We start from the raw sequence: 23,591 nt of genomic DNA, 5'->3' as shown, positions 1-23,591 counted from the left end.
TATGACTTAACTTGATTATAACATGACCCGTTCCCACCCATTATCTGACTAACTCGATTCGATAATGGTCCGACTCGATTTTAACCCAATATGATTTGGACTAAAACCCGCTTTAAATTGGGTAAACCTGTTTTCAAACCGACCAAGTTCAATCCAAACCGATTATGACCTGAACCGATAATGATCGAACCCGATTTCACCCGATCTGCTTTAAACCGAAACTCATTTTCAAACCGACCCAGTTTAACCCAAACTGATTATGACCCCCGAACCGATTACAACCCGATCCGATTAGGACCCGAACTGTTTTTGAACCGAAACCCACTTTAAACTAGCTAAACCGTTTTCAAACCGACCCGATTCAACCCAAACTGATTATGACCCGAACCTACTGCAACCCGACCCGATTAGGACCCGACCCGAATAAAAACCGCAATAAAAAAAACCAAACCGAACTTACCCGATGATTTTCAAAACCGACCCAAACCGACCGGCTAATCTTTTCAACCTGTTATAAACCGACCCGTTATAACCCGAAACTGATAAGCCCAACCCAAACCCGAACTGTTTACTCGAATTGACACCCCTATTAATAGAATAATTATAGATACATTACTAGTATACTACAGGCACATGACTAGTATATTGAAGGTACATTACTAGTATACTACAGATACATTAGTTTTTAGTAGTGTACTGGTATATAACAAGTACATCGAGACAAAATTTGTTTCCATCAATTTTGTTTGACTCAACAGAGATGAGAAGTGAGTAGATTCAATATGCAATTATCATAAGAATTTGTAATAATCCAAATTAAACTCCAAATTTAAAAAATTTCATCATCTTCACTATTGATAAATCAGATTCATACAGTCAATTTGTCAACAAATCACCTTCAAACCTCATATATGAGTACAATCTCTATCATTTTCTAGGCCTTTTTTTCTGTCCAATGAGATTCGGCAATCGACAATAGCAAGTTGAGTGATTACAGTGAAGGGAAAGAGGGTTAAGTTAACGTTGCTGAAATTGCCAGTAAAGGGTTATTGGAGGAGAAAGAAATCATACTTGTGAAGAGGTGGGGGCGAAATCTTATACAATTAATTGGAACAAATTAGAAGCTATGTTAATGGATTAAATGTTGAGAGTTTAGCTGAGAAAACTAGGGAGATAGAGGCTTGCTTGGCCAGAAAACGAAATAAAAATCATCGTGCAGTAGCTTTTCGTTTTTACTTTAAGTGTGTTTAGATTGGAGGAAATGGAGGGAAATGAAGGGATTGGTTATCTTTTATTTGGATAACAAATGAGAAAGGAAGGGAATTGGAGGGGAGAGAAATGGAGGGATTAAATTGTAAGAAATTCATCTCTCCATCAATGGAAAGATTTGGAAGGAAAACTATCTTTCTTCCCTCCCTTCACCTTCTCTTCCCCTCCCTCCCCTTCTTTTCCTTCCCTTTTTAATATCCAAACACACTATTTAGAGCTTTAAGTGACTAACAATCAAGTTATAATCCTGACCGCAAAATATCAAGAATTGATGGCTGAGATTGCTTCTCACCCTTCTCACCATAAGAGGTCTTCTCATATGATCCTATATATATTAATTCTTCGCAATAGAATTATAACCCAAAATTTACATTACTAATATTCAAAAACAAAATACAAAAGTAGAGATTTACAAGTATAATGATTAACACTAAGCTAATCTCATACTCACGCTCAGCTCATTCATCATTAAGCCCATCCATCAATCACTAAGCTTCTTCAACTGGCTCATGATCAAGAACATATTTAATCCATAAGTCTTATTTCATCAATGTCTTCCGAAGAATATGTACAAGGATCCTGGGGAAAGACCTGCAACAACATATGTCATTAAATAAGAGTATTGAAATAACATATGCCATTAAATAAGAACTGTTGTCTAACATAAGGTATTTATATAGTTGACTGATATCCTTCGTAACCCATCAAAAAGCATTAGAATTTCAAAGTTAGTTCAAACCTGAAAATCAGAACTGAAGAACAGAAATTTCAGAACTGAAAATCATGACTAATTCAGATCTGGAATTCAGAATTGAAATCTTAAAATGAAATTCCATAGGGATCAGAAAAATTCATTCCAAACTGAATTTCAAGACTGATTCAGAAATGAAAATCAGACCTAAAATCAAACTTAAAAATCAGAACTAAAGATCAGTATATAGAAAAGAAAAGGGAAGCAGAGATAAAACTGGCAGAGAGAGAAGGTGGGAGGAAAATTACACTCTCCGCTTTTCAAAGAATATATCATTACTCTAATGCCAAAAACATGAAGGAATAAACCAGAACTTTCACTCCTTTCACATTTCCACTCCCATTCTAACCATTCCAAACACCCCCTTTACAGTTATATCTCACAGCATATAATTAAGGATCTAGCAATGAAAATAATGCAAGAATTATATGGAGTAGTAAGCAACAAACAAACACACAACTAATATTCTAATAGCACAAAACGAAGGGCCTCCATTAATGCCCTAATTCATTACCACAGAACCTTATAGCAGTTAGCAAATTGCAGATATTAATTGCATAAGTTGATAATACCAATTTAAATGACATGTAGTTGTAATATCTAGCATATCGACAAACAAAGAACCCACAATACTTTGTGTATGCAGGTTCACGAGGACACTGTAACAACGCAATAAACAACACAACCAAAACTAAAAGAGGGGGATAGGAACCGAAAACGCAAGCTGCTAACGTTGCCTCTGCCACTGCAGACAGGGCTGCTGCCTCTGCCACTATAGGCAGGCTGCTGCCTCTGCCACTGTAGGCAGGGCTGCTGCCTCTGCCCTGCTGTCTCTGCCACCGCAGGCAGGGCTGCTGCCTCTGTCACTGCAGGCAGGGCTGCTGCCGATGATATTAGGAGGGAATTTTTTTCAGATTATAGACCGAAATTTTTCATATTATAGAGCAAACTTTTTCTTACTACATCTATTAGTACCTAATATGCATCTTTTAGTACCAAAGCTGGTGGTGAATTGCAAATCTCATCAAATTAAGTAACAAAGTAGCTTGCTAGCTTATAAGTAGGACCCACAAATAAACTAAATTCTTCATCTGCTTAAATCAACAATCAACAATCAACAGTAAAGTTACCTAGTATGAAGCCAAAGTTTTATCACTAAAGTTACCTAGTATGAAGCCAAAGTTATATCACTAATCTAACATAAAGACTAGCAATAATAATTATAAACTTGAACGTTTTACCAATTTGAGCTCTAAACGTAAACTATTGACAAAAATGGTTGCGTGGCAAAACTATTTACCAAACTAAGCTTCCAGGGTAAATCGCTGTCTCGGACAGCGTTTTACCCCTGGTTTTTTTTTTAAAAAAAATTCAACTGGTAAACGCTGTCCCAGACAGCGTTTTACCTTCTGTATTTTTTTAAATTCAGTAGGGCATAAAACGCTGTCTCGGACAGCGTTTTATCCTTGGGTTTTTTTAAAAAAAAATTCAATGGGTAAAACGCTGTCCGAGACAGCGTTTTATGCCCTGTTTTTTTTTTAAATGAAACGCTGTCCGGGACAGCGTTTCATGGCCATATATCAGCATGTTCACTTCAGCAGAATGCGCAAGAACTCAACCTCAACCTCAACGCTTTCCCTCCTCCCTCTCACACTAAACCACGACCGTACTCAAACACCCGCATTGCCGCCGCCGCCCACCCTTGCGCCACCGCTGCTGCCGCCACCTTGCTGCTGCCCTCCTCCCTCTCACACTCACTCACTCAATTTCGTGGTTAGCCCTAAACTGAATTGAGTGTAATTGCATAGTTATTGTGGTTAATTATTGTGAATTGTATGTAATTGCTCTTACTTGTTGTTAATTCATGTCAATTGCATGTAATTGTTGCTAATTATTAATGAAAATGTGGTACATTGTTGATAATTATTGATGGTGATGTGGTACATTGTTATTGAAATTGTTCATGACATTGGTGAAGTTGATGATGGTGAAAATGTTGAAGTTGTTAATGGTTGAAATTGGTGAGAAGAGATGAAATTGTTGAAATTATTGAAATAGTTTAGGTTGAAATTGTTGAAATAATTCAAATTGTTCATGAAATTGTTGAAATTGGTGAAGTTGTTGAAAGTGAAGTTGTTATTGGTGAGAAGAGTCTTATTTCAGTGTTGATAATTTACCTCGCTCTAGATTTCGATAATCCTAAAATGTGTTTTGGTTATGTAGAATATGGCGTCACAAAATGTAGTTAACTGAAATTCGTTGTAATCGTAGATGGAGGAATTATTTTGTAATAGAAAATTTTGATTTAATAACATTTGGAACATTTTGATTTAATAACATTTGGAACATTTGATCGTTAACATTTTGGTTAATTGCTAATGCGTTAACTCTGTTGGGATTTGTTAAATTGCATGTGAACAGATACGATGGACGGTGAAGATCGTACGCCTGGACCCGTTGACCCTTCTGTGCTTACACTACAGGGCACACACCGCAGCGTTGCCGTATGGGATCAGACGGTAATATTGCATTTGTTTGTTCATGGACTACAGCTTGTTGAGTTTATATGGTATATGATCTTAATTTCTTTCTAACAGGTTGATCCGGCAAAGCAGCTCGTTTGCAGGCATTACACCACCAGGTTCATGGTGGGGTGGGGAATCGATCCTCGCGTTTTGGCGTACGTCGAGTTTGTCGGTTTAGGTGGTTTTCACCGTATGGCGTATAGGGAGATCGATCGAGCGCTTGTCACTGCGCTCGCGGAGAGGTGGAGACAGGAGACGCACTCCTTCCACCTACCTGTTGGTGAGACGACCGTTACGTTACGGGACGTGGCGATTCTTACGCGCCTTCCAGTACATGGGTCTGCGGTGACAGGACACGCGTTAGTCGATCCCGTCGGTTTGGTTGGTCGGGTACTTGGTGTCCAGCCAGGTCCCGCCGATATTAGGGGATCCGGGTTGAGGACCGGCTGGGTCCGTGAGACTTTCCGTGAGCTACCACCGGGGGCTGATGACGCCCAGGTTCAGAGATACGCCCGGGCGTACTTGTTCTTCCTCATCTCGGGCGTGTTGTTCGGGAATAAGAGCGGGATCCATCTCCAGCTCATTTACGTGCAGCTGTTGGACCACGACTGGGATCATATCCGAGGCTACAGCTGGGGTAGCGCCTGTCTGGCGACGTTGTATCGCCAGCTGTGCAGAGCATCCCACGTAGGTGCTAACGAGATTGGAGGTCCCCTGATTGTCCTCCAGGTACCTCACTTATTTCTGTACCAAAAAAACTATTTCACCACGCACTTACATATTTCATACTGAAGCTAGTTTTGTGTCTCTGTGTGCCAGTTCTGGGCTTGGGAGCATATCCATGTAGGCAGACCAGGCAGACCTGCGATACACCGTCGGGGGGAGCAGGACCAGGACGACCAGTACCAGGCGTACGATGCTCCCCCGCTCCCTACACCGGATGAGGCATATGGTTGCAGGTTCGATACAACTTTCATTGAGTTAGGCTTTATTTAATGCGCGGGGTTGTTAACTGAAACATTGTTCGATATTATGTGGGTGGTACCCAGGCTGACACATGCTCATGCGGCGAGGGGTCTTCCGTATTACCGAGACGCCCTAGACCGACTCACCGAGGACCAGGTAACAATTTAAAATACAGTTTTAGCTTTTTTGTTTTAACATTGTACTTGTTGCGAACTAACATATCCATAATATTACTGTTGATGTGTATTTACAGGTGACATGGGACCCGTATGTACCTGACTTGGTAGATGCCATGCCTCCACATCTGCTAGACCATCAGGCGGAGTGGCGTGCTAGGGTCCCCCTGATCTGTTTCGAGGTTGTGGAGAGTCACCTGCCCGACCGAGTCATGAGGCAGTTTGGACTACGCCAGACTATCCCACAGGGGTGTGACACTAGTGTACAGCTTCACGGCATTGATCGTCGGGGAAAGGGGGAGACCAGCTGGGCGCTGGAGCATTGGCGTTTCCTTCAGCTATGGGAGCAACGGTTGGAGTTCATCGTTGGAGGTGATCTAATGCAGGGGGCTATGGATCCCGACGATCCGTACATGGTGTGGTACAGGCGTATCACACGACGCTTCATCAACCCCAGCTACGCACCACCATCCACACATTACCATCCAGCATATGACATCATTAGCGGATATGTGAGTTATTATTTTTCTACTCCTTTTCAACAATTTCCATATTTGTATGCCATAGATCTGACTGATCGATGATTACTGCAGGCGGCGGATATGGTGGCGATGGTTGATGCGCTATCAGTCTCCCTTGAGTGCGGACCCACTAGAGCCCAGGTCGAGCAGGTGCGAGATATGGGCGTCGCTACCTTACGGAGATATGGTCACGCTCATCTCGCCCACCGGCGGGGCGGTCATGATGGCAACTCACAGTTCGATCTCGGCCAGAGCAGCGGTGGATGTGATCCTACGTCACCCAGACACGCAGAGGATTACAACATCCACAGTACTGCGCCCTCTGGTACCCAGGAGGACCCCTCGTCCAGTCAGCTGACTCCCCCACCGCCCCGAGACCCATTCACCACCGTCACTCATTACAGGCGGCGACGTGTCAGACGGAGGGCCGACACTCAGGAGGCAGGACCTTTACCCCGAATAAATGAGTCGGGCTAGTATTATCTGTTGTATTCCCTGTTATTTTGTGTAATGATGTACATAACACTTATGAAATTAATATAATAAATCTTTTTTGAATGACTCCGTGTGTGCTTTGAAGTTAATTTGGTGGTTGGACTGTTGTTGGGCTGTTTCGAGTTTTTTGCAGTGCTTAAAGTTGACGGAACTCCCAGAATATGGTGGTGGTACGTGGTGGGGAGTGGCGGAGTTGGTGGTCGACGGTGGTGGGGTAGGGCTGTGGAGCTGGCTGTTGTGGTGGCTGTTGGAGGACTGCAGCATGCAAGCTGTTTGCTGAAGCTTGTTTTCTGCCTGGATGCTGGTTGCTGTTTCCAGCAGAAAAGCGCTGTCTGAGACAGCGCTTTATGTTCAAGCATAAAGCGCTGTCTGAGACAGCGTTTTATGTTCAAGCATAAAGCGCTGTCTGAGACAGCGCTTTATGTTGAACATATAAAATAGTTGTAGTTGAATTTTTTTTAAAAAAAAAACCAGGGGTAAAACGCTGTCCGAGACAGCGATTTACCCTGGAAGCTTAGTTTGGTAAATAGTTTTGCCACGCAACCATTTTTGTCATTAGTTTACGTTTAGAGCTCAAATTGGAAAAACGTTCTATAAACTTATAACACTATCTCACATGTATAAATATCATTGAATTTTGATCTCACATAACCATATGTGCAAATATATAAGTTTTGATGTTCAGGTCTGATCTTCGGTTCTGAAATTCATCAGTTCTGATCTTCAGTTCCGAACTTCAATTTCTGATCATTATGCTAGATTTCAGTTTCCGATTAGGAAGGACATAATCCTTACCATATGTGCAGATAAAGCTCTACTGCTACTTTCGTGGTAAAATCAAAATCCTAAGAACTACTACTACTCATATATCATATCGTAAATGAAGCTATTGAAATTAAACAAACTAATGCAAAAATACTTATTAACGAAATAATAAAAGTATAATTGAAATAGGGATTCCAATGTAAACAACACCTTATTACTATATAGAATTTGACAATATAGCAAACAATAAACACAATTACACAAAGCATATTCAAACTAATATTTGCATAAAACAATCAAAAGAAATATGATATACCTAGCTTAGTAGCGGTCAACCATTAATGGGGTCGGTCAGGGTTTTTCGTCTGGTCTTGTTGGCAGTGGTTGGCGGCTGTTATTGCCGGCTAGAGGCGCAATAGGAGGCGACTCCTGGTGTTTCCGGCAAGCCATGTGACCCTAGACGGTGGAGCAAGAGCAAGTGTGAGCTAGGGTGCGTGTGATTAAGGGTTAGGCTTTTGGAGAAGACTAAAACTCGAATGAACAAGGTTTGGATAATTAGCAAGAAAATTGAAGAGTAACGAATATCCGAAGATAAAATGGGTCTGAAGATGAAAATGGTGAATGGCGAAGGAAGATGAAAATGGCGGAGAAAGGTTCTGCTGGGTGTGTTTAGGAGTGTTTACACTACTACTATGAACATCTTTCAGAATGAATTCTAATACATCATTCCCATACCATGGCTATTTCCCATACCTTGTCTGTTCGACTGTCTTATTTTGTGTTGCTTTCTCAGTTTTTCGCTGCTTCTATTCTTTCGGTGATGGTACTAGACAGGATGTCGGGCTTACTTCATGAATCATGATGGATCCATGGAAGTTGAAGGTAGGGGAGAGTAGAGGAGGAAATAAGAGTCAAGATTGACCACTTGCACTAATTAAATGGCTAGAAGTTTTGTTGCTCAGCCAACCTTATCATCGGAGTACTTCTGCAGTAAGCCCAACATGCTGTCTAGTATTGCCCCTCGATCAAACAAGTAGGATACAATAACAGTCGTTGTAAGCCTTTCACGGTTTCACCTTACGCCGACTCCCCAAGTATACTCAGCAGAGTCAGCACTGATGATATACAAATTTGGTTATCAACTATGACTCCAAATTTCATGTTACCAAAATTAAATATGTAAATATTAAACATTTATTATTTTCAAAAATAAAGTTTTTAAGCATTTGAACTCAGCAAGACGACAAAGCTGCCATGAAGTTTCATTACTTCTACTATTTTACAACTTAAACAGCAAAGGAAATCAGCTGGCCCAGAAAAACATCAGCTTGATATTGTATAACAGCTCTGTTCTTAGAAACTTTACTAGGACATTTGCACACATGACATGATGATAACGCTAACAAAGAACACTCCGATGATCTTAATGGACTGACTGTCGAACTCAGGTTCAGCATGATATATTCACCCTCACGGAAGTTCCTGAAAGGCAAGTCACAAAGTTAATCAGATTCAATTGCACAAAGGCACTAAAATCTACAACCTCTAATTTGTAAAATGTGAAAGAATTACTTGAAAGACGTTTGCCTTTTCACGAAGAACCAAAGTAATGTAATAGACAGGTAGAGAACATAAGAAAACTAAGGCAGCTTTAAGTTCCATCCTCTAATAAGTACACCTGATGTTCACAGCAGAATCAGCAATCTTCATACTCGTTGATTTACACCTGATCTTCTGAGTACATCAAACACAGATTACCAAATATCAGTATGTTGTTCCCTTTCGAGGAAAACATTGTAATCCAGAAAAAAGAGCAATTGATGACAAAAAAACTGTAGAAGCTAACAATGTTGAATGTTACTATGTGTCTATGTGCACCAACCCAGACCGTTGGAATGTTGAATGTTACTATGTGTCCATTGCTAACACGCAGTCCGTTGCACATGCTCAAGTCAGGAATTAAGATAAGAAAATAGAGAAAGAACGGAAGAAGGCAGTTGGAAGGTTGATTGATAATAGCCAAAGGCTTTCAAGGTTACAAACTAATGGCTTTAGGCCATCACTATCCAATATGCCAATACAAATTTCTAAATGAATTCTCACTACTTCCTTCTTGCTATTTAACATACTCTACTAATCTATGTGTCATAAGCCTTAATTGCTACAACAACTACTTTGTCCTCTTCCATAAGCTGCCAAAATAAAGCTAATACAAGACAAGGATGCCCTGCAGCCTTACTACTCTGTTGCTAGCTGCTGTTGTGTGTTGTGAACACCCCTCTGCTGTTGTCCCCTCCTGCTGTAGGTGTGCACAATGGGTGGTCTGGCTTGGTGCATTACACTATGTTAGTAAGCTGCCATTGCAGCCTTGAAGGGGGAAATAGAAACATAAATAATCGCTCTGACATGCAGTGGATTTATTTAGCAAATAGTGATGAACAGATGAAGCTCAAAATATCTTGGAAACAGATACATTTTTATTTCACCTTAATAATTAAATTTACGGATATTTAAGTTCAAGTAAGACCAATTAGTACATGATTCCTATGAAAGAGTTTGACAGGCAGTCCATCATTCCATCAAAAGATGGCATGCCGTTGAAGAGAACAAACCCTTAATAACAATCTAAAACCAAATGTCAGCCAATTGCTAGAAAACATGTAACGAAAACAAAGATGACTTCACGGGTAGCAATATGAGATGAAAAGCGTATATAATGTATTTAAATTTACAGGATTAATATCTGATGTTCTGATCCTGTTTGATTAATCATTTTTATACCCTTCTATGAAAAACACTGCAGATCGAAAGTTCTACAAGTATTAGATAAATTAACAAAAAAAGTTAATAGTACTGATGCTAGCAGAAAATCAAGAGCAACGGCAGCACAGAAACTCACCAACTAACAAAGTAGTAATACAAGTAATAATATAAAAACAGATTTAGTATTAAATAACTAAAGGGAAACATATTACCTACGATACTGTATCAGAGAAGGGAAGGCAGAGGATATGAACTCTTCATCCTCAGGAAAGATCTGCAAATTTTTCGACTTCATGAAATAAGTAACAGCATCCTCATCAAAGTCCATCAAGAATCCAAACTTTATGAGCTCGGAAAGTGGATGAATCTTATCCTCCTTATCCCAAAGCAACCCTTCAGATACCACTTGAGAGAACGTTATTGCATATTCTACAACAGCCTTACGTGCACCTGCACCTGATCTGTCGAGTTTCTGGGCGAAAAACTCAGAAGTATCTCTCTCCCAGCGCACCATTTGACGCATGCTAGCTGTGACATCACTACCTGAACTCATCATTAAGCTGTAGGTTCTAGTAATAGGGTTTGGAGTCACAAAGACTTTGACATTGAGGAGCTTTTTAACAGCTTCATGCCTCCGTTTTGTGTCTAGATTCAGTGAGGGGTCAGAGAGAAATCCTAAAATGATCATTACCAGCCCCTTCACAATAAAAGCATCCTTCAATTCCGCCTCCGTCAGTTCTCCATGATCCACAGCAGACAACTCTGATATTTTAACAGAATCTGATATCTTCCTTACTCCGACCTTGGAGTATGTATCAAAAAGTAAAGCTTGAGGAATCGAGGGATGGTTTCTTGCAGGACACCAGACAAAGAAAGAGTATGGAGAAGACATTTCAAAAAGATCTTTCAATAAGAGATCATTAGGGAGGAAAATGTCCTGCTTATTAAGCAACAGAATATCACCCGAGCCACAGGAATCTGCAGGGATTTTAGACACACTTTCAGAAAATACTTTCTTGGTATCTTTGTTCCAGTGCCTAATAACATGGACCCAAAAGGCACAACACTCATCATATGATATCACACGCCTCGAATTTTCCCATTCCATCCAAAGCTTACAGTAATCATCAGTTGAGGGCCTGCTTTTGACATTAAAGGCTTTACAGAAGAAAGTAAACAGCTTTGGCTTATAATTCTTCTGATCCAGAACATGCAACCTAGAGCTGAACAGATGGTTATCATCATGCAGAACACATTCCTCCGGAGCAACCCACACACCGTCATCAGAGCTTGTCGGGATCCAAATTTGCACAGGAGCGCCTTTTTCAGGCTTCCAGTCAGCTTCACTCAGGAATTCATAGATACGCTCAATCTTAGCAAACTCATGAAGGGACTTGCTGTGATATGCAAGTAGTGAGTTTGCAACATTGCTAGACAGATCAATTATAACTCCAATTTCTGCAAGCTCGCTTTTATAAGACAAAATATTTGCCCCATAGTACTCTTCATCAATGAAAGGACCATCACATCGCTGCAATGAAGACTTTTTCTTCGGATCAAATAGCATGCACTCAATTGAGGACATATAACCATTAGTGGTCTTCAACCACTTGGTCTGGTAAATCTGATTCAAAAAATCCTTTGGCAGGGGTTTCAGGAAGTTTTTAATGCATTCGAGCAATGACAAGACACATGCAGGAGTAATTTCACTTGGATTTTGAGGTAAAAAGAAATGAGAGAAAACAAATTGTAAGCCTTCCTTGAAATCAGTCACTACACCCATGCTCTTCAGCTCATCTCTGAATTCGTGTATGCCTTCTCCATAGCAGCTCTCCCTGTCATCAATAAAAGGAAGCAGCGTAATCCCAGAGATTGGATGCCAATCTGAATCATACAAAATGCAATCCTTGGGTGACCTGTGGTCACCAAGGCGAGTTCTTAACCATTTAGAATCTTGAATACATGCACTGAGATCAGCATTAAGGGTGAACTGTGTAAACTTCAACTTTTTATAACACGAAAGGAATTTGAGAATATTATCTGCAGTAATCTGTTGAATTGTTGCTAGTTGCTTAAACTCTACAGAAAACGCCTTAGTTGCACCATCAAAATCAACCACCACTCCAATTTTCTGCAATGCTTCTTTGTACTTGAATATTTTGTCCCCATATAAGCTGCTGTCAATGTATGGGAAACCCTCAAATATCTGTAAGATACATCCCCATTTAAGATCAAACAAGTAACATTCACGGGGATACTTGAAGCCGACACTTGTGCGCAAGCATGCAGAATCTTTCATTGTAGTCACAAGTTTTTCTGATGCATGAGGACACTTTTTGATGCACTTGAGAGCAAAAATGAGATTGGCAGGCATTAGAGTGCTCCAGCTTACTGAAGATTTAAGATGGTTAAGCACAATCTGATGCTTTCCCTTGAAACCCACAGTAATACCAAGTAGTTCAAGCTCAGCCTTGTATTCGTGAATACTGCACCCATAATACTCTTCGTCAAGAAAGGTAATCTGACTGAATACCGAAGCAGATGTCCAGCTTTTATCGAAGAGAACAGTTTCAACCGGGGACCTTTCACCACATGAGGTCTTTACCCATCTCACATTTTTTATGGCGTTGACAATCTCATCCACCGACAACATTTTCTCTCTCAGATATTGTATAAATTTAAGCAGCGCAATAACCTTGGTTCTAGTCAGATTAGAACAAGCAGCCAGAGCCATGAGATGATTCCCGATGAATTTACATGCTTGACCATAATCAAACATCACCCCAATTGCTTTTAGCTCCTCTTGATACTCATTCAATTTATAGTTATAGAATTGCTGATCAACCAAGGGAATATCAACCATTTCGGAGCCATTCTGCAGCAGACTCCCCCATGATGAACTCGAAAAAAATGATTGATTAGGAGGTTTGTAAACAGGATGACCGCTCATTGTTACCCTCAACCAGCTTCCATTCTTGATGCAATTCAGAAAATTATCAGGCATTCTGATTCCCTTATATCTTATCTTCTTAATCCAGTCCAACATCAAGAAAACATTTTCTTTGTTCAATGGCCCATTTACAGTAGGGAAGGCAGCATCTGGAGGACATGCGTCAGGAATATCAGAGGCACCGGCATATCTTTTGAGGAGCTCCATCAGTTTCTTTTCCGGAGTAAAATAACCAGCATATCGCGCAGAATGCAAATATTCATCAGATAGTACCACATAATCTTGATCCCTCCAAGAATTGGAACCACCTATCAGATTCACCCATTTGCTCCCATTGGCAGGAACAAGTACACCCTTTCTTCTCACAGATACACCTCTAAAATTGTTCACTAGTGGCATTGAATCACTTAAATGTCGTAACTGCAGCTCATCCAAAAATCCATTGGAAGATGTGTGATGTAGAAAATGTGCAAAAACAAACACCATTCTGCAGTTGTTTCCGACTAATGAGTAGTGAAGCTCTTTTGCAAATTCATCCATGCGAAAAGTATTAACTTTCACATAGTCATTCAACCAGGTAAGTACATCTTTCACTCCTAAGATGGCCGTTTGCGTTTTCTCAGGTAAGAAAACTAGTCCTGCAGCAGATCTGAATTCTTTGCTCCAGTCTATCATCCATGAAATATGTTTTGCATCCTGTGATCGACACAAACGTAGACCACTTGTCTGAGTAGCTTCATTTATGCTAAGAAGAGATACATCCCTAGAATCACCTACATACTTCAGTAGGGGTATACTTCGCATATTAGTCGTAGCAAAACTCGACCAATACTGCGCAAGAAATTGAAGCAACTCAACATAGATCTCTTCCCCAACTCCCATGACAAGATTACAACTCTGGATGCACTTTGGGTACCACTCTGTGTCAACGCGCTTCACACCAAGGAAGCTAAGTGCATCGTTGTACCTGTCTAAATCGAAAGAAGAATGCAATATATGCTTTCCTAGAGATGAAAGATTGTGCAATTTCATCCCTTTTTGCTTTGCCTTCAACAATATCTTCCAGAAAGATTGGTTTAACCGGGCAACTTCTTGAGGTTTATGGAAAAAATTTTGTAAACAATGAGACTCAGATGGAATAATATTTTCCAGAAGCAGTCTCTCTTTGATTGAATTCCTGATTGCATCTAACTTTGGGTGACACGCGTCTTTAACTGGCAAGAAAGCAAACATGGATGCCAGAGAAGAGGTAGGCGCATCTTCCCTCGTCTTGACAAGAGAAACAAATGCATTGACAAAAGCAGCAGGAATGCAGTCAAGAATCCCTTGGTTCCATATATCATCCCACAAAATAGTTTCTCGAGATGATGGGAGAAGGAAATCTGCCTGAATTATGAAAGGCAAATTTGTAACTGTCTCAGTGGGAAGATATGCATAGATTCCAGGAGAGATCATTCCTCTATTCAGACGCTCGCCAAATGGAAAGGCTAATGTAATAGACCACTCCTCGAGTTCCTTCCTCTTTTCAACCTTGTTTTCATCCTTGACACGAAACTTCTGCCTCCACATATAGTAGCCACATTCACCTTCGCTGCCAGGACTACCTTCTTCTTCTGCCATCAAATGAACTGTATATGACTCAGCATCAATATCCTTCTTTGACTTCAAGTCCCTTTCTGTAGAAATGGAAACAGCTCGTATGGTGTTAAGTTTTGGATCCTCACTGTGCTCTTTCACTGAAAGACGCTTGATTTTTGAGAGAAACAAGAGTAACTCGGGATGGAGACTTGAAAGCTGCTCCTTCACAGCTTTCACTTTATCACCCTTCAAAGGCAATATCAGTGTAGTAGTTGGAAGGACTCTATTACAGCCATACACTTGCTGGATATCAGCGACAGAGGGATATTCAACCCATTCAGGTACTATGTAGGCTACATCACATTGAGGACATGGTGCTTCACTGAAACGGATTTGATAGCCGTTACTGAAAATATAGGGATGAGCTGTTAATAGAAACACGCTCTTGAACCCAATGCCTGTGACAAAAAACCACAAAATCGATTTCATTAATGATAGGGGCCTTGATAATGATGTAAAGGATATTCAAACATAGTCCAATTTGTTTAGCTTCTGATATTAATGTGGCAAAAAGGTTGAACAAATACGAATAAAAGGCTAATATTCTCAACTATTTTGTAGATACATAGTTACAGTAAGCTATACAAAATTAGAAAAAAGGCCTTGACAGTATACACTATTTCTGTATCAATACTCTGTGATTGCTCAACAGAAATCTACAAAAAAAAAAAAAAAAAAAAAAAAAAACCATTTACAGTAGCCTAATTGCGTTTTACTTGTAATTGTTTCAATCCGAGCAGGAATAGTGTTTGGTAAGCGTAAGCTTTAAGAAATAATGGCAAAAATAATGACTTTGTAAAAAAGAAAACTGCAAGGTTTTTCCTATGCTAATGTTCATGTTGATGCAATTGTATTCCAGAGTATGTGCTTCTCTTCGTAAATTTGCATCATCAATCATTTGCCATTTAGAGGTGGCATTGAGCGGTAATGGAAACTAAAAGAAAATCACATACTTTGAGGAGGAAAAGCATTACCATGGACTTTTCCGTGGGACATATTACAAAGTTATATATGAGCTCATAGCAATTATAGTCATGTACACCAAAAGGGCTATTAGTGGCTTATTTATTTGGAGGCACTTGATGCAGACATTATCTTGATTTATACAAGAAAAATATGACTTCAAACCATATTTATGAGTTAAAGCTCAAATTTTATTTCTGATGCTCACTGAAATCAACTAAATTATGGAATACTCGGATGTTGTAGACCGTGAAAATGATGGTGTTTTCACAGTTGAGCTAAGCTTAACCCTCCGCACTTAAGTTACTATCTACCTTTGGGGTGTGGGATTGAACTATGACGCTTACGAGTTTATATTTCAATATCATTGGGCTGATAGAAACTGCAGCTACAGTGTACATCACATGAACTGTATCTGACTACACCTCTGAACCGAATATTATTATCACTCCCTTGATCCCTTTACAAAAAATTTAACAGTTGATAGATTGTGAATGCTTTTTTGTAACATGTTTAACATAAAAGGGTCTTTCATACATGAATTTCCTATTATAAATGCTATGTTCCGCATACAGTTTAAGGGTTGATCTCAAGATAACAAAAATAAAACACATTCAAACAGTAGTTACTAATTTCCTAACAAGTAAGGTATTAGCTTGCTTTAGTTTTAAAAAGAAAATATATTGTTCAATAGCATGCAGAGTAGTCTCCATTGAGAAAAAATATATTTTGAGGCTACAATGAAAAATTCACGTTAAACAGGTGACTATGGGATTAAGGCTTTGACTGATTGATTGATTGAATAAAAATTCACGTTAAACAAATAAAAAAAATTTATGCAATCACAGCCACATTTGACATTCATAGCCAGAATGATTGAGAATTATCCAAAATATAATGGGGGCACATTACAATCTACAAGTTTGAATAGACGAACCTTTTTCTCCAATATAACCGCTTTTACGTTTGCCAGCCTTGGTAGAAGTACCGACACTGCAAATGGATTCCATATTTCCCTTAGAAAATCCCTTCTCATTATTGAAAATCAACAATGTAGCAGGAGCTCCTGTGGCTGTTATATCCCGAGAAGTTATCAAGAACTCCAAGGTTGGATCAACTCCTGGTGGATACTCATTATCTTCAGCATTCTGCATAACAAAATACTCTTGGTAAATATCCTCTTTCGATGTTATCAAATAAGTGCTCATAAGATAATAGGGTTCAGTTACATCAGACATCAGTTAAGCTAAAGTTCAAGCTTTAGCTCCAAAGTGCTCATCGTATCCAAATTGACAAGATACTAATACAACAACAATACATAATGCAGCTAAGACATTTGTCAAATGCTCTAATGTATGTCAATTACATACACTAAATCTTGGCTAATCGTAATATGTACAAACACAGGTTATATACTTTTAATCCTAGAACATCTACGGATTAGCAAACAAGCTCCTTTTATGCATGCATAGAGGTAAAAATCAATTGTAATTTAGAAGTTATAAGAACCATTATAATGTAATCAAATCAGAGAAAAAAAAAAAACTTTATAGCATTGTTTAGGTAATGTAACATTTACCATCCCAAGATTCCCAACATAAACATAATATTACAAGTTTCAGAAGCAAAAGCCAGGATCAAGATAAATAAAGCAGTAATAACCCACTCTCTAAAACCAAGACCTTTAATTTGTACAAGTATATACATTATAATGCACAGTTGTTTCGATGCCACATTGCAACATATTGGCACCTATTCATTACAATTAAAAACTCTAAGCAATGACAGAAAATTAGCTAGCTTTCTTGGTTCTTGCACAAAACTTTTTCATTCCTACATATGAAAGAACTCTAAGAAGCTTTAAGATCCTATTCAAGATTATATACTCAATTCTTAGCAACTATACAAGAGTTAACAGTATTTTTAAAATCCCCAAAAGTCCCAACTTCGCACTACTTATGCTAAATCTAGTAACTATAATGTAATCTAAGCTAATCTACTATGATTATTTCACTCAACTTCACAGACTAATAATTGCACCAAGTCGTCCATAACAAAAGCAAACAAAGTAAACTAAGAAAACCAGAACATAAAACAAGCTGATACAAGAATATCATCAAACTCCAGCTGCATATATAAGGAAAAAAAAAATGCTGCATTTTTTACTCAGAAGTGCTAGTATTTCATATCAATCATGTACTTTCGCAATAACTAATCTTTCTATCACTAGTTTACTCTCTTGACTCACTTTCAATCTTTAATTCACATTTAACCACTCAAGCCCGTCTTAGGTTAAGTTCTCTTAATTTTGCAAGAGTATTAGAAATTAATCGTTTATTCTTGTTATAATCAAGCAAAACAAGAAAAATTCAAACCAAATCCTCATAGACCATCAATATTTACATACTAGTAAAAATTAAATATATTAGACATTGATATATACACATTAAGACGAACATGACAAGATCTCACATGATACATTTTCTTATAAATTGTCATAGTATACCAACGGACTAAATCTTTATAAATTAAGAGCAGATCAACTTATTTCAGGCGAAAGAGAACAAAGTCTTAGCCAACCTAGTGTGCCATTAATAGGTGAGACAAAACATTGAATAAGAGGAGTACTCCCTAAATTATACTTCCTCCATTCACTTATAATTCAACACTGAAAAATGAATAGCAAAAATGTGAAGATAATAAAGTACTCCCTAAATTATACTAATATATCTAACTAACATATGATCACAGTAATGTAGTCGGGTCATACACTTTTTCAAATGTTCACAATAGAATGGCTACCAAAAAGAATGTAAATTTACAAGAAATGTCTCATTTCAAGTTAACTACCAATATGAACCACTTGCAATCTTGTTTAAGAACTAAAATTCAACTCGATTATAAAAGTTACAAAAAATAACTTCATCCGTCTCTAAAAGCTATTCCTATTCCAATTTTTTTTGTGAGATAATAACCGTCAAACAGAAAGAACTTTTAGCGACGGAGGGTCAAATTGGAGTACTCATCAAATACAAATGCATTAAAGTAATAAATTTTAACAAAAAATAGAAGTAAGAAGAAATAAACCTGAATAAGTTCCATTAAAAAATGGACATCCTTAGAGTAAAGAGCAGCAGAGAGATTCTTAACAGCTTCTCGTAACATTTGCCTTAGAGGGTTTTTTCTCACACCAATTTCGAACGTATTTTTTCTAATTTCTTCTATATGTTGCTTTGCAACCTCCATTGTACCAGAATTTTGTTTCCTCCTTTGCAAATTTCACACACAACAAAATCTCAGAATTATGTTTATTTAACAACTTAAAGAAATGTACCATTAAAATTAAAAACCATAGAAAATAAACAGAGAAAAAAGGGTTATTTAAAAGCAAAGAACAAATAAACTTAAGGAAGAAGGAAAATTGTGTACAGGAAAAGAGGAAATTGACCTTTTGCATGCTTTTTGATCATTGATTGGTGCATTTGGTCGTCTTCTAGTCATTCTTTCGTCTTCCTAAGCAGGATTTTTGCCAAGGTCTTTAATTAATACTTCAAAGTAGAGTAAATAAATTCGAGTTGATCTTTCTCACTTTTTCCAACGTATTGAATTGACTTACAAATTGACTCCTATAGATTTTACTCCGTTGTTAACTGTATTTTCGTCGAATGATCTGCTAGATTGCTATGGCAATACGAGTATAAATTACAAATAAGTGTAGGGTGATTTGAACCCTATGATCTTGTCAAGAACTTATAGATTTCAAGTAGTTAATTGAACTACTAGTTTTTAAACTCTTGCTATATAGGGTTTGTCAATTGGTCTTGCTCTTTATTTTTTAACCAAGGTAATTTTATTTTTTTTTGTGTTCCACCCAGTTGGGCCGGTTCACCCTATAGGATAATCTGGATTCGGGGATCAGTTATGGGTGGTTAGGTTTTAATCTCCTCTCAATTGTTGTTACGGGGTATCGAACATGTGGTGCTCCCTACCAAGTGTAGTTCCAATCACCACTGCATCAACAGTCAATTGGTTAACCAAGGAAATTTTATATGGAGTATTTCGTATGAAGTATGGTAACTTTTTGTTTTTGTTTAAAGTAAATTGAGGTCTAAGGTTGATTTATTCCTAGCATTTGACATGTTATGAAATTATTCTTTGTCCCGTAAAATAAAATACAAAAAAATATTTGAGTAGGTGCCAATCTTTTTTTTTAGGGGATATATAGGGTTTGTGCTTTACTTGTACATGCTTGCTTGGATAATTTTCATTTCCTTATTCAATCTCAATGCTTGAAAAATAATTGATAACAACAACTCATTTACTACCATAATAAAAGCAAGACACCCAACGACAAATCTATTAACTATTACTAAAACTAAATGTTGTTGACTTCATCACTGTTCACATGTCACTCTCATAGTAAAAATTTTCCCGCCTAAATGCAAGGATGATGTCATCTTTTTTTTTTTTTTTTTTGGGTTTTTTTTTGTGGAGCTATCATATTTAATAATTTTGAAATTTGAATACTAGAAGTTTCTACACTACAACTACAACCTATCAATTATCCTTAAAAAATGAAATAATTTTAAGTAGCACACTAATAAATAGAAACCCACATTGAAATACGTATTAGGCGACGTTGAACGGGTATTATATCATAATTTTGATGAAAATCTAAAATTTTGAAAGTACAGATATTTTCGTACAATGTGCATAAGTCTTATTTATATTTATCTAGTTTTTAAAAAATTTACAAATTATAAAAATAGATTTTATATAAACCGTGCACAGCACGGGTTCTAACCTAGTGCATAATATTTGCTAAATTTTGTACGGAGTAATGTATTACTTTTTCAGTCTCAAAAATAATTGACACAATTAAATTTTACACATATGTTAATTCACTAATTTGACCTTATTATATAATTAAATATTAATAAAAATTATAAAAATTTTATTTTATGAAACTTTATATAAATATAATGTATATACCGATAGAAATAAGCTTGCATTATACCAAATATGTAGAGTTTTTTTTTTTGTTTTTTTTTTTAAAAAAAAAAACCGAATACGTATAGTTAAAGGCTAAGAATATGTCCAAATTAAGCTTCTAATTTCCGAGTTAATGGCCATCATGAACAATTGAAGAACTAAAAATGGAAGTGAAGTGGGGGATGATCTGGCGCCAAAGTCCTTTTATTAGGGACAATTATCAGTGAAACACACAGTTCATTTACTTACAAAGTTGCCCAATAGTCCTTTTCATTTAGGCACTCCGTTTTTAAATAAGTGTTATAGTTTGATTAAAATGCATGTCGAGACACGATTTTGATCATTAATTTATCTTATTATATGTTATTAAAAATCATAGGAAAGTTGATATTATGAAAGTAAACATTATAACGAATCCAACAATATATTATGTACAATATTATAACATTTGTTTTTTTATATATTAGAATTTATTAGTTTTAATTAAAAATATTGATATTCGTAAAATGCTCATTAAAGAACAAATTAGCTTTTTAATCGGGTATACATCAGCTTTTAAAAATTTTCTGGGGATATAATACACTTCCTCCGTTTTTTTTTTATAGTTGCAACAGTTTGACATTTATACTATTTATGTGGTTTACTTTGACTAGCTTTGATGATTTACACATAAGCAAAAATATAGTCATGTGAGATCTTATTAGATTCGTCTCGATTTATACTATTTTAATATCAAATGTTTATAATTTTTACACATTGGCAATTAAAAATATTAACGATTGAAATCATGCATCGGCAAGCGTGAAAAGAGAAGTGTTGCAACTAAAAAAAAAAAAAAAAAAGGTATTAGCCGCACCAAACAATTCGTGGGTCAAGTATATATGATATGTAGTATTTGATATAGGATATGTAGTATTTGATAGAGGATTTGTACAACTTGTTGGAGGATATGTGTTATTTGATAGAGGATACGTATAGTTTGTTGTAGGATATATATTGTATGTTATAGGATATGTAGTATTTGATAGAGGACATGTAATATTTGATAGAGGACATGTACAATTTATCTTTGATAGAGGATACGTACAGTTTGTTAGAGGATATGATGCAGTATTTGGTGGAGGATATGTATTAGTTGATAGAGAATACGTACAGTTTATCAAAGGATATGTAGTATTTGATGGAGAATATGTAGTATTTGATAGGAGATATGTACAACTTGTTGGAGGATATGTGTTACTTAATAGAGGTACGTAAAGTTTGTTGGAGGATATATATTATTTGATAGAGGATATGTACAATATGTTGGTTTACCTGTTGCTTTTGTTTGCTGATTTCCTTTTCACTTCAATTTTAATACGGAGAATGATATATGAAATATATTAAATCATACGAAGTATTTTGTAATTAGGGGCTTTTATTACCAAGTATAGCTTGATGTAGTGATAAGGTTTGCATCTCATAACCATGAGGTTGTGGGATTAAAACCCACTAGAGGCACTTTGAAGGTGGGGATTCCTTACCCTTCCTCCCCCCCCCCCCACTTCCAAAGTGCCTAACCCGGGCCGAGAGGACCTACGAGAGGTTCTGACCCGGTAGGGGGCCCTTTTCCTTACCAACCAAAAAAAATAAATTAAGGGCTTTATTTATTATTTCTTGTAGGCCCATAAAATGTCTAGACCGACATTAATGTCCAGTTTCTCTCTTTTTATTTGGCTTGAAATTATTGTATGAGTTGGCTTAAGCAATATCTTTTATCGCGTTTCGATTCAGGTTCGGGTATATAAGTGTTAGAACCTATATTGACAATCTAACAAGGTGCCCTATAGATTCCGGTTCCAAAAAATTGAGACTTGAACCTAAACCTGTTGCAACATGTTATCAATTTTATTACCCAGAATCGAAACCTCTCATCCTTCAAAACCTACGATTCCTAGAAGGTTCTTGTTTTGACTCTAAGTGCATTACTCTTTACAAAAATGAAGAACCTTAGTACGAATACCTAATAGAGTGGAGTCGTCATAGACTCATACGAAGTACTCCCTTTATCCCAGAATAATTGAGACGTTGGACTTTTTTCACTATTCATCTATTAACTTTGACTTTAATTTTTTTTACAAACATTATAAAAACATATGTTGTCATAAAATATGTTGCGAGATAGGTAGTATTAATATAAATTTTCAAAATATAACATTTATTATAGTTTTTATTAATATTAAATTATATAAAAATAATATCAAATTAGTGCATTGGCATGTGAACAAATGTTGACTGTATCTCTGGGAGAAAGGGAATACCATTATTTATAGTCTAAGTGAGACAAGTCTTACCAATTTTTTTTTTTCAATTCAGTCAACTATACTTGTAAAGACTAAGGAGTAACAATCATATTGTAGATTTGGGCGTGCCCCCATTATTGATCTTTTAGATCAACGAGTTTCGTTTTTCAAGTAGTTGAAAGGTGAATTTTAGCAACAATATTAATTTTCTTTTATTTTGTACTTTTCAAGTTGTCAAATGTCGATAATTTGCAAGTTGCTCCTTTCTCCTTCTTCATTCGATCTTCTCCCTCGATCCCTCGCCGACACCACCATTTCCTCCATTATTTCCGAGTTCCAACAACATCGACATCTTCATCTTCTTCGTCTTTACATACATGTTTACCATCATTTTCGCCAAATTAAAACTAAAATCCTAAGAAAAAAGGACAAACAAAATGTATAGTTAACCCCGACCCAAAGATTAAGGGTGTTGTCCTCATCCATTGAATTGAAGCTGTCCTTGAGTTTCAATTCTCCATTGAAGTTTCCGAAA

General features: G+C 37.2%; 2 protein-coding genes across 4 annotated transcripts; one reads left to right on the top strand and one right to left on the bottom strand.

Moving 5' to 3' along the window:
• Positions 1–1,549: 1,549 nt before the first annotated feature.
• On the bottom strand, positions 1,550–20,196 carry LOC110739654. 3 transcript variants are annotated; one of them, XM_021920104.1, is made up of 7 exons: positions 19,231–20,196; positions 18,870–19,050; positions 16,720–16,930; positions 10,444–15,217; positions 9,041–9,202; positions 7,785–8,950; positions 1,550–1,860 (listed from the first exon to the last, which is right to left on the bottom strand). In XM_021920104.1, exons 1-5 carry the CDS (start codon positions 19,281–19,283, stop codon positions 9,175–9,177), a joined length of 5,247 nt encoding a protein of 1,748 aa, XP_021775796.1. In that variant the 5' UTR covers positions 19,284–20,196; the 3' UTR covers positions 1,550–1,860; positions 7,785–8,950; positions 9,041–9,174. The 3 variants fall into 3 exon arrangements, with proteins under 3 accessions (XP_021775796.1, XP_021775797.1, XP_021775795.1); XM_021920105.1 differs by having other exon boundaries at positions 9,147–9,202; XM_021920103.1 differs by lacking the exons at positions 1,550–1,860; positions 7,785–8,950; positions 9,041–9,202 and adding an exon at positions 9,238–9,791.
• LOC110739611 (serine/threonine-protein phosphatase 7 long form homolog) lies at positions 3,532–7,100 on the top strand. The gene is made up of 7 exons (XM_021920061.1): positions 3,532–3,793; positions 4,442–4,539; positions 4,618–5,274; positions 5,365–5,504; positions 5,580–5,667; positions 5,765–6,199; positions 6,281–7,100. Exons 2-7 carry the CDS (start codon positions 4,447–4,449, stop codon positions 6,683–6,685), a joined length of 1,818 nt encoding a protein of 605 aa, XP_021775753.1. The 5' UTR covers positions 3,532–3,793; positions 4,442–4,446; the 3' UTR covers positions 6,686–7,100.
• Positions 20,197–23,591: the final 3,395 nt, after the last annotated feature.

This window comes from Chenopodium quinoa, unplaced genomic scaffold (genome assembly GCF_001683475.1).
Source record: "Chenopodium quinoa cultivar QQ74 unplaced genomic scaffold, ASM168347v1, whole genome shotgun sequence".
NCBI classification, from domain to species: Eukaryota; Viridiplantae; Streptophyta; class Magnoliopsida; order Caryophyllales; family Amaranthaceae; genus Chenopodium; species Chenopodium quinoa.
This window is presented reverse-complemented; position numbering and strand designations above follow the sequence as displayed.

What these genes read in the sequence shown, in the direction of transcription:
- LOC110739611 (XM_021920061.1), top strand. Translation starts at nt 4,447, where the DNA reads ATGGACGGTGAAGATCGTACGCCTGGACCCGTTGACCCTTCTGTGCTT. An exon ending in GTCCCCTGATTGTCCTCCAG is followed by an intron (nt 5,275 to 5,364) that starts GTACCTCACTTA and finishes TCTGTGTGCCAG; the next exon opens with TTCTGGGCTTGGGAGCATAT. An exon ending in ATGACATCATTAGCGGATAT is followed by an intron (nt 6,200 to 6,280) that starts GTGAGTTATTAT and finishes TGATTACTGCAG; the next exon opens with GCGGCGGATATGGTGGCGAT.
- LOC110739654 (XM_021920103.1), bottom strand. Translation starts at nt 19,283, where the DNA reads ATGACTAGAAGACGACCAAATGCACCAATCAATGATCAAAAAGCATGC. An exon ending in GATCAAAAAGCATGCAAAAG is followed by an intron (nt 19,051 to 19,230) that starts GTCAATTTCCTC and finishes AAATTTGCAAAG; the next exon opens with GAGGAAACAAAATTCTGGTA. An exon ending in CGGTTATATTGGAGAAAAAG is followed by an intron (nt 15,218 to 16,719) that starts GTTCGTCTATTC and finishes TTTTTGTCACAG; the next exon opens with GCATTGGGTTCAAGAGCGTG.